Source organism: Hippocampus zosterae, chromosome 10 (genome assembly GCF_025434085.1).
Source record: "Hippocampus zosterae strain Florida chromosome 10, ASM2543408v3, whole genome shotgun sequence".
Taxonomy (NCBI): domain Eukaryota; kingdom Metazoa; phylum Chordata; class Actinopteri; order Syngnathiformes; family Syngnathidae; genus Hippocampus; species Hippocampus zosterae.
In genome coordinates, this window is record NC_067460.1 from 14,370,597 (window position 1) to 14,384,751 (window position 14,155).

At 41.3% G+C, this 14,155-nt stretch overlaps 2 protein-coding genes and 1 long non-coding RNA gene across 3 annotated transcripts in view; 1 reads left to right on the forward strand and 2 right to left on the reverse strand.

Moving 5' to 3' along the window:
• LOC127609428 (uncharacterized) overlaps nucleotides 1-14,155 on the reverse strand; it is a 353,255-nt gene that overhangs the window by 247,685 nt on the left and 91,415 nt on the right. The gene's annotated exons all lie outside the window — the stretch shown is intronic.
• LOC127609416 (late histone H2A.2.2-like) overlaps nucleotides 1-14,155 on the reverse strand; it is a 155,267-nt gene that overhangs the window by 44,449 nt on the left and 96,663 nt on the right. The gene's annotated exons all lie outside the window — the stretch shown is intronic.
• calm3a (calmodulin 3a (phosphorylase kinase, delta)) lies at nucleotides 1,575-12,786 on the forward strand. Its single transcript, XM_052079315.1, has 6 exons — nucleotides 1,575-1,800; nucleotides 7,041-7,071; nucleotides 7,462-7,605; nucleotides 9,339-9,445; nucleotides 10,360-10,495; nucleotides 11,120-12,786. Exons 1-6 carry the CDS (start codon nucleotides 1,798-1,800, stop codon nucleotides 11,146-11,148), a joined length of 450 nt encoding a protein of 149 aa, XP_051935275.1. The 5' UTR covers nucleotides 1,575-1,797; the 3' UTR covers nucleotides 11,149-12,786.

The following is a 14,155-nucleotide window of genomic DNA, read 5'->3' on the forward strand; positions in this document are numbered from 1 at the left end:
ATTAGTAGAGGAAAGATTTTTGGGCGGGGGATTAATTGAGTGGCTGCTGAGAGTGTGGGCCACATGCAGCATGTTCTACAGCTTGTTTGGCTGTTCGGACGCCATGCTCTTCTTTAACTTCTTCCTGGAGAAAGTCATCACGCTGTTGAGCTTCAGCTTATTCTGGTGGCACTCCAAGAGAATCCGACACAGCAGACTCAGTCCCGAAGCCGGCCAGGTGGCGACAGAAACGAGTGGAAGCCGCCCACGTAACAAATGACCCTGTTGCTGCTTTTCATTGCCGTCATGGTCGTCGCTTGCAGTGCGGCCGCGCTTTACTTGGCCATGGAGGGCTGGACTTACTTGGAGTCTCTCGTCTTCTGCTTTGTGGCCTTCAGCACGGTGGGCTTTGGGGACTTTGTGAGTGGCCAGAGGAAGCAACACGAGGAGATCGAAGCATAGCAGGTGGCAAACTGCATCATGATGCTTCTCGGGGTGTGCTGCACATACTCCCTCTTAAACACCGTCTACATGATAATCACACAAGGACTCAGCTACATAATGAGGACACTGGCCAGGGCTTCCAGATGGTTTCTGGATCTCATCTGTCCATTTAATTGTATAGGCTGTCCAAATGCAAGTAATGCATGCTGTTGTGATCAGGCTAGAGTGTCAAGTCAAGTCAAGTCATAAATAAATAATAAAATAGAGTGGAAACAATTTACCACAGAAAACGCTGACGCTAAGAACCATAAAATTTCAAACTGGACCCCACCGGCCAGTCATCAAGTATGGTAATTCAATTCAATTGTTTATTTCTATCTTAAAGTTAATAAAATGTGTCTATTTAATCTACGAAAATATATGGACTGTAGATATACACAGCATGGAATATCATCAAGAACTACAGCCAAATTTGTGTGATGTAAAAATGTATAATTTCAAAACCCTGAACCATAACATACACAACTCAAGTGAAAAAAAGAATGAACAAATGCAGACAAGCATAGTATTGAAAAATGGATGGCTTACCATTGCATATTCTTTTCTATAAAGTTGTCACTGTAAACATAATTTTAGTACAAGCATTTTATATCGAGTATAGCACTCATCTCGTAAACGTTAATTGAAAAAAATACTGTATTATTTTATCGCTTCATATAATCATTGTCAACTTTGCACATGTTCCTGGAACAAACTGTACAACTCTTTTTATATTTTTTTTTGTCAGTTTATGCATAGTTTTCCTTCTTATTGTATAATGTGAAACATCTAAATACATAACGAAATGTTAACAGACTCTGTAGCTTGATTGTGTTTACCAGTTAATAGTATTGTCAATCTTAATCCTCCATACACCTCCATCCTCTTTATGGCGTGCTGGGGTGGTATCGTTGCGCATATCGGTGTTAATAGTGCAACATAGATCCTCTTTGTTGGTGATATAAAACGAGCTAAAATTCATCTGCACTGAAGAGCAAGTCATTGTTAATAAATTAAACATTCTTCACATGAATAATGAGGAGAATTGTGGGACGTTTTTTCAAATTACGTGGAGGTCAAACAACGTTCGGGCGGAGGGATACATTCTACCGAATAGGGCATGACAGGCCGGCGTCTCTCGTTCAGGTTTCCGGGCAACTCTACCGCAAACGACGCACTGTCTCAACGGATTCAAAGCTGTATAGGCGAATAAAGCTTGAATTTGACTCGAGTACTCCCGGGAGAGTGCGCGTCGTTGAGGTATTTTACATCTCAAAGCTACAACTTGACGGTTTTTTCCCCCTTCTTCATCTTCGCGGAGCTTGAAAAGTCAAAATGGTGAGTACCAAGGCCAACGACATGGTTAGCTAGCTCTGACATGAACGTGGTTATGGCAGTCGGTCTTATAGTCAATGCTATTCAGACTGCTTCGATGAAATTCTGTGAATATTAAGAAAATACTATTAAAGTTGGTCGTGTGAATTAAGATTTAGTCCAGTTTTGGGGCTTCATAAAAAATATTTAAAAGAGCTTAGCCAGCTATAACGGGCCATTCCGATGTAGGGTACATAACGGACCTTTAGGATTGCGTGTAATCAATTTCGGATTGTATTTTCTAATACAACCAATCCTTTTATTCGAATAAATTTTATTTGTGTTGCAGAAGGCTTTACTGCGCACCTTCTGTGTTGTGCTGTGGAAGTAAATGGACGCAGCATCCATGGCGTTGCGGCGTAATAGCACGCATGTCATTTCGATGATTTACAAAGGCGTTTAGTTTAATCCTTTGCTGCACAGGCGTTTTTTTGTGTATGTGTGATTTTTTTTTCTTTCAGCCCCCTCAGAGCTAAATGTGACCAAAGAGGAGTGGGCGTGGTGGTGAAAAAAGGGGCTGCTAAGAATAGCCCACCCCAGCCCCGGTGTTATCTTGAAACTCATCTCGTCGCTTCTAACCTTTCGCGAGGAGGCCGATGCATAAAATGATCGCTAACACCTTAGTAAATCCTTGCACAATAAGCCGCCTGCAGCCGCGGCCAGCGGCTCTTGCTGGTGCACATCAACAGGGTGTTGTGGATCTACTTTGGCATGCGCAACAAGCGTTAAAAAAGCGTGTTCGTCACCTCAATTTGCATTACATAAGAGCACTGCCCACAGGTAGTCGTTACACGCGTGTGATGTTTTTATATGTGTGCTTTAGATGTACGTAAAGACGGCGTTCTTCCCGCGCCATGCCATTGAACCGCATTCTGATCCTGCTGAATGAGCCTCCATGCCACCCCCCCCAACCCCTTTCCTCCTGTTGTGCCACCCAACCCACCCCACCTCCTCCCCTCCTGCTTCCAACCAAGCCATGCTTGGCGCAGTAAGCTGTCATCATCTGCAGTGCACCCTTCACAATGGGAAAAAATTCATTCGAAGCCCCTACCGCAACTAAACTCTGATAACGCCAACTTCTTAATTCTTTACAATTGATAAGCTCATTGAAATTTTCAAAGAAAGTACCTCATTTGCATTGTCTTGCATCATTCTTAGTAAACCCCACCACCCTCTGTCCAGATGACGTGGTTACGTTGACTTGAATAATCGATAGCATTGCACCCACTTTGAGTATGGAGTCACTGATGTCACTTTTTTCAGATGAAATCCGAGCGAGTACTGCACAAATGCTTGATTATGCCAATATATCATGCAATTTTGATGAAAATATGTTTATGGGAATACAATATTGGTAAACACTCGGGGTGTGGTAGTCTATTGATTGAGAACCAATCAATTATTAAATTAATCAGCAACTATTTGCTTTTGTGTTAAAACTAAATGCCGATTTTAGTTTGAAAACATAAAATCGGCTTTTGCTTTGGAAAAACCATCAAACGTTTTTGTCAACTTCTGACATATTGCTCAACAAACCAGTAGCTGAATCATAATTTTCTGCACTGTAAATGTGAATTGATGGTGTTTAAATTAAAATGTTTTTAATACAGTTCATGGATGAATTGAAAGAACAATTGCTAGATTAAGCAGTCATTAAAATAATCATTAGTTGCAGCTCTAGTCAAAACACTTTTATTGAACATAACATGCTTGACTCAAACATAAGATTTCAGAGACACACAATCAAATGTTTAAACCAAACATGGTTAAACTTCATTCACTCTGCAGGGCATGATGCCCAGTTTGAATTTCTTTGTTAACTCATTCACTCCCAAAGACGTATTTAGACGTCTTTTCAGACGCCACACATTTAATCCCAGCTCCTCATTTTATATTGACGGTACTTGAAAGATTCTGAAAATGCCATTTTGGGAGTGAATGAGTTAAATGCCATTCTTTATTTACTCGTTCACATTACAAAAACAAATGTGACTTTAAATGTGACGGAACACGCATGTGCGCAAAGCACGATGTCGAGTGACCCCCCCCCCCCCCCCAAAAAAAATCACATCACATGGGATAGTGTTTACGGAAGTATGATCACGTGTGTAGTGGCTCATGTCAGAGTGAAAAGGGCCGGAGGAGGTAGAAATGTTTTGGGGAAATGAGAATGCAAAACATTTAATGGCGACATCTATTAGAGATGGCATCACAGCATTGATGCATGCAACAAATGAACTGTTTGCGTGGATGAATTACTGTCCATCAACGTCAAATTTATACTTCATATTTCAGGTGGGATTAAATTCAAGTTTAAAAGGAACACTTTTACTCTAATCAACTTTGTAACTTCACAGATGATTGCCAGTAGTCTCTCAAGCACCCACACACTCAATAATTCTCTCGTGTTTTGTGTTTGATTGTAAAGTTCAACCAAGAATGTCAAACAGTTTGAACCAAATATACATTGATTGAATAAATCTGGGCGGCCCGGGGCCTGCGTGGGTTTTCTCCGGGTGCTCCGGTTTCCTCCCACATTCCAAAAACATGCGTGGCAGGCTGATTGAACACTCTAAATTGTCCCTAGGTGTGAGTGTGAGTGCGAATGGTTGTTTGTTTCTGTGTGCCCTGCGATTGGCTGGCAACTGATTCAGGGTGTCCCCCGCCTACTGCCCGGAGAAGGCTGGGATGGGCTCCAGCACCCCCCGCGACCCTAGTGAGGATCAAGCGGTACGGAAGATGAATGAATGAATGAATGAATAAATCTGTCTGCCAAACTGCACACTGCACTCTCAGGGAGGACAAGTGGTTATCTCTTATGGCAAGAGGTAGGCTGCACCCTGGACTGGTTGCTAGCTAATTACAGGACATGTATATACAAATAACCGTTCACCCCGACGGACAATTTAGAGTTTTCAATTACCCTCAACATGGAACTCAGAAAGATGCTTTTGGAAGGCAGGAGGAAGCCCGAGTAATGTGTTGGAAGTATTCCTTATGTTAAATTATGTATACAGTACAAACATTATCCTTAATAGTTATTAAGCTGTTCAATTTGAGGAAAAGTGTGTACATATGTCTCTGAAAAGTAACACCACACTCCCATCGGCGCTCTCAGGCCCTTTTCTCAAAGAGTTGTATGGGTGACGCACTTCATCCTCAACAAAATTGTTGTAGCTCTGAAGCACATACCTCAGGTATGCCAAATCCTTGCTTTTGTAACCTATTAATGGGTACCATGCCTTTGGCAATGGCCAGCCTGATTCCCTCCAACATAGCTATCACCTGGGCTTGCTTCCTTTTTCATACTGAACAAACACAATGGGAAAATGTTTGTGTCTTAGTGAAAAATAACTGAAGCAGGTAAGAGTCACCTGTTTTGAAAGTCGCTTGAGAGGGTTGCAAAATTTGCTAAAAGTTGCAGCCAAACTCGCAAACTGCAACACAGATTACATTTGCTTCTCTGTTTATGGCCGTTTTGATAGTGGAAGCAGTGCACATCAGCAGGGATGTGCTGAAAACCGAGCCATACTCTTGACTGTCTTTCATGTGCAAACGGTAAACCGCTGTCTTGGGGGTGGTTGGGACATGAGGTAGGATTAACATGTGTCTGGGAGGTGAGTTTCTTCACATTAAAACGATATACGTTCTGTTCTTCTGTCAGCGAAGTTGCTCCAGCCATATTATATTGAGCAGCAAGGACTGATGGGTAGCTTCACATGAAACATACATTTCATCCTTACAGTGCTCGCAAAAATGTTGCATGATGCGTTTCAATCTCCTTTGGTCCGTTCCCAAATCCTAACTATCTCTCTATTGCTGAACAATCGGAAAACACTTCATCTATAGTACAAGACTGAGCATTACATTACACAATGTCTTAGTTATGACATTGAAACTGGAGCTTGAGACAGGCTACAGGTGGGCTACACATTGATAACGTGAACCCGACAGGATTTCAATTAAAGATTTTAAAATAAGGTGCTTAGTGGTGGTGATCTTCGGTGTGCTACATAGCCGACCCTATTCGTGTCTCACTAATTATAGCAGACGTGTGTGTATATCGGGCCGTGGCGTATTTATACCCGGCCCTCATAACACTTTCGCGGCTTTAACTGGACACGTTGACTGACTTGGAAAGGCCTACTAAATACCTCACACGGCTGCCAGCGTGACATGTCAGGTGAAGTTAAAAATGAATTAAGTGTGTTATTGCACTAGACTTGCTTTGAATATTAGTTGAGCTTGAGAGTAAAAACCGATCGCATGATCTGATCGGGACAACGCTACATTTTACCAACCTAATACTGACGTAGACAACACTTGTTAATTCCCCCTGCGTTTCTTAATTACAGCAACACCGACGAAATGCCACTTTGCAAGCTTCTTACTTCGCCCTCATTTATGTGTCTGGGGTTTTCAAAGGATGTGAAGATTTGTATTTATTTGATGATTTTTTTTCTTTCTATCATGTGGTTATAATTTTTCAATGTATGAGTCATCGTTCGGAAAATTTATTTTCCCTTGTGAAAAAAAAAATACAAGTTGTATGGCGGCAGTCACCTTAACTCATTTCATAACAAGCAATTTGGCAGATAGTGAACAGTTTTTCATAAAAAAAGAGCCTTCAAGTTGTTCATTGTGACTCTCAGTTGAGGTTTACTGTGAAACGAAACATAAAGAATTACACATTTGTATTTAAAACAACCTTACATCTTTGCCCAACGAATGTCCACTTATTCTAACAAATGACAAAATGGCAAAGATGGTCGGATGAAAAACATAAGTGCCATGGTGCGATAAAGTTCATGTTTCAAGTCGGATTAAATTAAAGTCAAATATTGTTCCTCTTCACAACTTTGCAGATACAGTCATCACATTACTTCTTCAGGGTAAAATATTAACACATTTTCCACAGGCATATGTTGTGTTGTATTATGTCATTTTATGTTATTTGTTCTGTTGATGGCGTCGCGGGCACCCGCAGCGGCTCCTCTCTCTCTCCTGTAGTTGAGAGGAAAGAAATTTCATCCGTGCTGTATGTTGCACATAGAACACATTTGACAATAAAGTTGACTTGAATTTGAATCTGTTAATTTTGTCTCATAGTAGCGTAGAGGTGACATTTTAATCAGTCGTATGGCAGGCCTTTTTCAGTGAAAGTGAGCCGCTCCTGATTTATCAATGTCCTCTTCTGTCAACAGGCAGACCAGCTGACCGAGGAACAGATCGCAGGTGAGTACATAGCACAGCGATGCTTTTAGCTTTGGCAGCTCTGAAGTGACAGACATGATCGACTGCGGAGGATAAACACTTAGCCTGCGGTTATCACTTGGTATTCTTCGACAAGCCGCTTGACATCATTTAGCCAAAGCGGAAATCAGCGGGACTGTGAGTCAGTCTCCTGTGCAAAAAAACTCACATTTATTTTGGAATCGACGCTATAAATTCACCAGAGCTTTTACTCAGGCGTCCTTCCGGCATCCATTTAATTCAAGCATTTGAAAGGGCCGAATGAGTCATAAACACACAGACACACACAAACGATGCTTACCGCTTAACTTAAGGGTCCTTACTACTACAAGGTATCTCGGTCCTATGCGGTTTAATTGTGTCACTGTGCAGAGTTCAAGGAGGCCTTCTCACTGTTTGATAAGGACGGCGACGGAACCATCACCACCAAGGAGCTCGGCACTGTCATGCGCTCCCTTGGCCAGAACCCCACTGAGGCTGAGCTGCAGGACATGATCAATGAGGTCGATGCGGACGGTGAGAAGGAGAACAACACATTTGCACTTACAATACAATACAATACAATACAATACATTCTGATTTATATAGCGCTTTCACAACAGCGGCAGCTGTAACAAAGCGCTTTACAAAACAGTTAACATAAAGTAAAATAATAAACACAACACACAACATAAAACACAAACAGTCGTGCAGTCCTAACCACTTTTCCGTCACACGCTTTGTTGTTTGAAGCGGTTTGAGATGAAAGAGGAGAGAATCAAAGTGTCCTTTAACCAGTGGATCAGAGACGTCATGCTCAAAATGAGCACACGTCGGCTACAAGCTAAGTTTCAAAGTCAACAAGAAGCTGTAGCATCCATTGACGAAAAAAGAGATTGGTTCACTTCTCCTGTCCCATGGAAATCCACTTCAATTCCAAGCGGCGACTCACGGTTCCAAATACGCATCGGTGCTCTTCGCCAACGCTCCTCTCTCCTCATCCTCAACTTCAGCGGCCATCCATCCAGCCGCACCGACGCCAACTGTCCAACAGCGCTGACATAGCCACTGAACAAATCGGGGTTGTGAAAAATGCTGCCCATTACTGGCGCAAAAAACACAAGCGCCCCAGGTCTGTCCAGCACCGACAGTCAATGGCGCCGACATTCGTCCCAATCAAAATCTGTGCTGGTACAGGCGTGCTGCCGAGAAGGCGCAACCACCAAGCACAGATACTGCTCCTTTGACGAATGTCGTGGCCAAAAAGCGCTGAAAACAGTCCATATCAGGTCCACACGATCAAACAACAAACAACATGTGACAAAACAAAAGACAAAAACAGCAAAAAAGAACAAAAAAGCAAGGCTCTTGAAGAGCACTTGCCGAAGGCTGCCTACTCGGGCGCCATCTTGGGAAAAAAAAAAAAAAAAAAAAAAAAACTTACACTTGATGTACTGGACATACTAGCTTATATATAACCCCCTCAGACTTGTCAATTGTCTGAGAAGTTTCGTCCAACTAAATCTCTGCTTGACATCTAAGCAGCCTTGTCGTGTTGTTGCCTCAGGATTGAAAGTCTCAAAGTTCTATAATCACCTTTATTTGCAGAGCATTTAATACAACACAACCACAAAGTGCTACATTGAAGATCAAACATAATTAAATATAGGAATAAAACTAAACTTTCCCCCAAACAAACCACTGCAGTTTCCTAACAGCCTGTAGTTCATCCTTTGGCAAGAAATATCCATAAAGGTGGAAGTTTTTTTTTTAAACACAAAAACAAGTGGAATTGCTAGGTTAGACATATTTTAGTTGTTTGTAATAACTAATGGTACCTTTGCACATTTCTTTTTTTGGAGTTACTCTTATCGATTGCACACGATTACCGGTATGTAGAGGTGTTGGTGTAAATTTCCCCAGTGTGGGACAAATAAAGGATATCTTGTGTCTTATGTTGGTGCACTAAAGTATCGTACAAATGTAATGATGTGGTGTTGGTTTAAGTAAAGAGTTTTTTTCATTTTCTGCTGAGTAATACTGGTTTTGGAAGTGTGAGGATCCTGCTTGACTACAACGATTAAAAGAGCATTTTTTGATTAAATATAAATGAGAATTAGTTTTCAGTTGTCTTGTTACCTGGTGAGATAAAAAAGAGCAGTTCCAAAAGATGAAGGCCATTGCAAGGCACGCAATTGTAGATTAAACGGTTGCCTTGTTTAAAGTACAGTATCCTTTTTTCATGGCAATTGCTTTGTGTGGCTCATTAGGTAACGGTACAATTGATTTCCCGGAGTTTCTGACGATGATGGCGAGGAAGATGAAGGACACAGACAGCGAGGAGGAGATCAGAGAAGCATTCAGAGTCTTTGACAAGGTCTGTAACACTGTAAAACAGCAGCTATGACCTTTTTAAAAATGTTTTTATAGTCATGAAAATGACACTCTCTGGTATTGTACTTTAGAGTAATATTTAGAATAACAGAATAACATTTTACACAATGTAAAGAATGAAACCTTTTTTTGCTGAACAATTTGAATAGTGCTGCTCCTTTTTGCATGTAAGCATTGACCAGCAGGGGGCGCTATAATACGTATTGTGTGTAGATTTAATTTAACACAGACGGTGGCAGTAGCAATAATAGTCTTTTTTTTTGCAGCGCATCAATAATACACTTTGTGACAATTGCTGTATTACCTATCTTCATATTTTCAAATATTTCAAATAAATACATCTAAATATTAGTTGTTTAAAGGTTTAGAACTAGTCAACTCCAATGTCGAGTACGTTATGGTTCAAGGGGGTTGCCGGATATGAGAGTATGTTTTTCCAACTTTTTTCTCATCCGTCATTTTCATCCCTGTTTAAATCATTTAATACTACTAATTTTAAACTGCTCTCTTCGTAAAATGTCCAAAGCACATGCCGTCAATAGGCGGATTGTGATCCAGTTTTGTACCAAGACGCCTACTTATATGGATCCAGTCCTATTGGGATATTTTGAGAAACTTGTGTAATATAACCAGCGCATCTTATCTGGCAGCCTTTCTGGTCTTTCTGGGAGTCAGTTTATACACAGGAAATACACAGACCAATCTCATGCATTTTTATTCCTCACATGTGACCGGACTTTGCAGAACTAATGGTTTATTCTGGTGAGCTTTGCAAGGAGTGGGTGTTTGTGGGGGAAAGTGATGCGGGGAAGAGAACAATATATTTTTGTTCCTGGAATTTTGTGGCGCCACAATTTGAGATGCAATGACAGTGGTGTTTGCATGTTGCCTCTGCAGGATGGCAATGGCTACATTAGTGCAGCAGAGCTACGGCACGTCATGACCAACTTGGGGGAGAAGCTCACTGATGAGGAGGTGGACGAAATGATCCGCGAGGCTGACATTGACGGCGATGGTCAGGTCAACTATGAGGGTAAGTAACATTTTTGTGATGGCAATGATACCCTAATCAAAACAGCAGGCCTTTTGTATTGTGCATAGAGCTTTCATAATGGTCTGATATTTATATTATTTTGAAAAGAAATGTCGCACCACAGATAATAGTGTTTTTAACAACCCTACTCAATGGGTCGTCATTTGGGCTTTTCTATACCGCAACAAGACGCTCTAAAGCGACCATTTCGAAAGCAACCAGTTGGAAGCCGCAGTCTAAAACTGAATTAAAAAATAATAATTTCCCCCCCCCTGTTCGCTCATTCGTGTTTCTCATTGTGACATGTACACACACTCATGGCCATCAATGGTGTATTTTCAGTGTGTTGGTGTAGCTGGGTAAATGCACATCACACGAATGAAGGTGCCTGCGTTCTTACACAGTGGGTGAAAGGGAAGTCGTGTTTGGGGCCAAACATTTTTTTAAACAGGCACCATTTCAACCATGGCCAAAATAACAGGGATAGTGAATAACAGTTTCCGGCTTTATCTCCACAATTGAGGATGACATAGTTCTGTGTTTGTACATTTTCAGCAATTCTCGTCAAACATGAGTAATGAATTCACTTGACACTTTTAACTGTTGTGTGTTTGTGTCTTTCAGAATTTGTGCAGATGATGACTGCCAAGTGAAGAGGATGAGTGTTCTCTTTTAACGTTGCTTGTCCTCTGAAGATCAATGTCTTTAAGAACAAAAAGGAACAATTACAATTATCAGCTGACGACCCCCCATCCCCCTTTTTACCTCCTTCTTAACAAAACCAAACCAGGCATTTCATGTAGAATTTGGCCATCTCTGCTTAATACATCCCGGTACTTTGGAGGTATCTGTTAAGCATACGCCTACAGACTAATCCCTGAAGAAGTTAATGGACCAAGCTTTAAAAGGGCCAACGGCCTTTTACTTCCGACCAAGATTTCTGCCGAGTCACTCAGCTCATGAATAATTTAGACGAAAGAGCAGTGCTGCCACTGCAAGTGGGGGTTGGAGGGTGGGATAGGAACCGATGCCACGATCACTTTAGAGGAGTCGGTTATTTAAAATCTTTCCGCTTCTGCAAAGAACCTCGCCTATCTACTAGAACCCGTGGTGATTCCCTCAAAACCGATTTGACAACTCTTCTTGCATGCAGCCATTCTGTGGTGGTCTCCTGTCTCGACAAGGTGGTTCTGATCCCGTCAGAGGTAGTGGTCAGATATTGTACACAGTGGAGGTATATACTTTCATATATAGCTATATATCTGTCTAAAAAAATATGTCTCACTATTGGTTATTTCAAGAGCAACTAGTTGCAGTCTGCGGTGTTCATTGGTGCTTGGTTGGAAATGAGCATTTCAAAAGTTTGGCTAAGAACAAGAGACTATTTGATCCCCAGCGGGGTATTCTTTGTTGTTTGAAGCGGATGGCTTTATATGTTGCTGCAGAAACCGAGCGGCGACGCTAGTGTGACGTGTTGCTTGAGGCTGATAGTTGTGAAGGCGCTCCGGAGGACTGCTGTTAATACATTTGTTATGCAAACGGATATACAGACAAAACAATATTGATGTAATGCTTTCTACATGTGTTCTCAAATATGATGTATTGATGACAAACTTTGGTCACAAAATATCAATCTATATATACGGTATATTGGTGTGTCGTAAAGTTTGCATTGCCTGTTATTGTTGTTGTTGGTGTTGTAGTAAATGGCCCGTGCTCTGTTTTCTCTTTGGTTTTCAAATGTGCCATAATGCTTCCCAAATGCCTCGCAAGATTTTAAGAAAATCATAGACGTCTATGGAAATCTGACAAGTAGACGGAACCGTTTGCACTTGGTATTAATCATGTAGATATTGCAAAAAGAAAATGAAATTTGACTGGTGCGATGACAACTCGCATTTCCCTCCTTTCTCACCATTGTGGGCGCTTCCTTCTTGAGTTTGTAGTCCAGTGATTTCACCTCCAACCTGCTTGCTTGTTTTACTCAACATAATACATATACTGTACTGTATACAAATACCTAATGTAGTCGGCCTGTTCTAATAAAACATGAGAAGGAGTTGTAGCAATTAATTGGACTGGTTTCAGCGTTTATAAGAGTTGCGGTGAGTCATCCTTGGAGGGGATTGAAACTTGATCCCAATCCGAGGCATTTCAGTCATCGATGTTTGATTTTGATTTGAGGAAGTAAACGGTAATGGACTGTTAGCTTTTGATGGTGTCTCAAAAGATGTAAAGATGTGATATATTTTCCAAAAATCAATAAACTGAATGAGCTTTACTTCACCTGATTTTCCCCCCCATGTTGTGTTTGGGGGCGGACTTTGTTTTTTTCTTCACTTATAACACACCCCACAGGATAATCTCTTGGAGCCATCTTCCCGATACCCGCTAATCTGCCCATTGCTGACGTTGATCTCAAAGGAGGCAAAATGCTCACATTTGTCCCATTGTCCATATGTGAGTACTCATTGTTAGTCCACAGTTATGTGTTCTCAGTTGCCCTGTCTGATTTACTTTTCTAACTATCCCTTCCCTCTCAGTTGATAACATTTTTTGTTGAGGGTCGGTCCGCCACAAACTGGGTCAGGGTGAGTCACCCAAACTCTTGACTGGAGAAAGCGCTCATGCAGCCTGGCATTATATTTCGTGGCTCATGAGCTTGCTGTCGGAGTCATGTGTGTGAATCCAGGTCATCCCAGGCTCACGACCCCTCGCCCCGACGAGGTCCAGATGCGACAGAGAGGGCCCACGACCCCTCCGGCCTCCCTCTGACTGGTGGGATCCAGAGCCATTGGGACGAGGCAACCTCAGAGGTGAGTAGAAGTGATTGGATGCGTGCCCCAATGCCATTTGTGTCCATTGTGGTTCAGCAGAGAAATGAGGTGCATGCTCAGCAGGAAAATAAATGCAATGTCACAGGTGGAATGATTTTCCTCTGGTTGTCCACATGACAACTACATATCTTAAATGAACACGTTTGAAGAATATATGCAATTTCTGGAGGAACGCGGGACTCGCAGGTCAAACACCGTCATACCAGTGATTGCATCTTAGCTTCTACACTAGGGGGCGTCGTTAACATCAACAGGGCTGCTCGATTTTGATTCTCGAAACGCGTGGGGTACTAGCAAGTCAAGTTTACATTGCAACATAATAGCCGTTTCCCCTAACAGGATTCCTTCGCTGCAAGTTATGCAATTATAAAATAAAAAAACAAGAAATATTTTACAATGTGTAGTGTTTATTTTACAATATTCAATTAAAATTTTTCAATTGAACCACTTATATGCTGTCCATATATGTTAACTATGCATACAGATGCACACACTACAGTATCTCTTGCTTTGGATATTGATTTTCTCTCTCTCTCACACACACACACACTGTGTATATATACACAGTGTATATATATTAAAAAAAAAAAAAATATATATATATATATACACACACACACATAAATTTAGCAGTTAAAACTTTGACTCCTAATAGCACCCACCTTTCAAGACTAACCTAACAAGTGAATTTGTCTCACTAATGTAAATGTATTTAACATTTAGTTCAGTATATGGCAGCGTGGCTTATTTAATGTTTACAGAGGTGCCGATAAGATTAGGTTTCTATTAGGTCCGATGGTATACTCATGTTTTTTTATTCTTT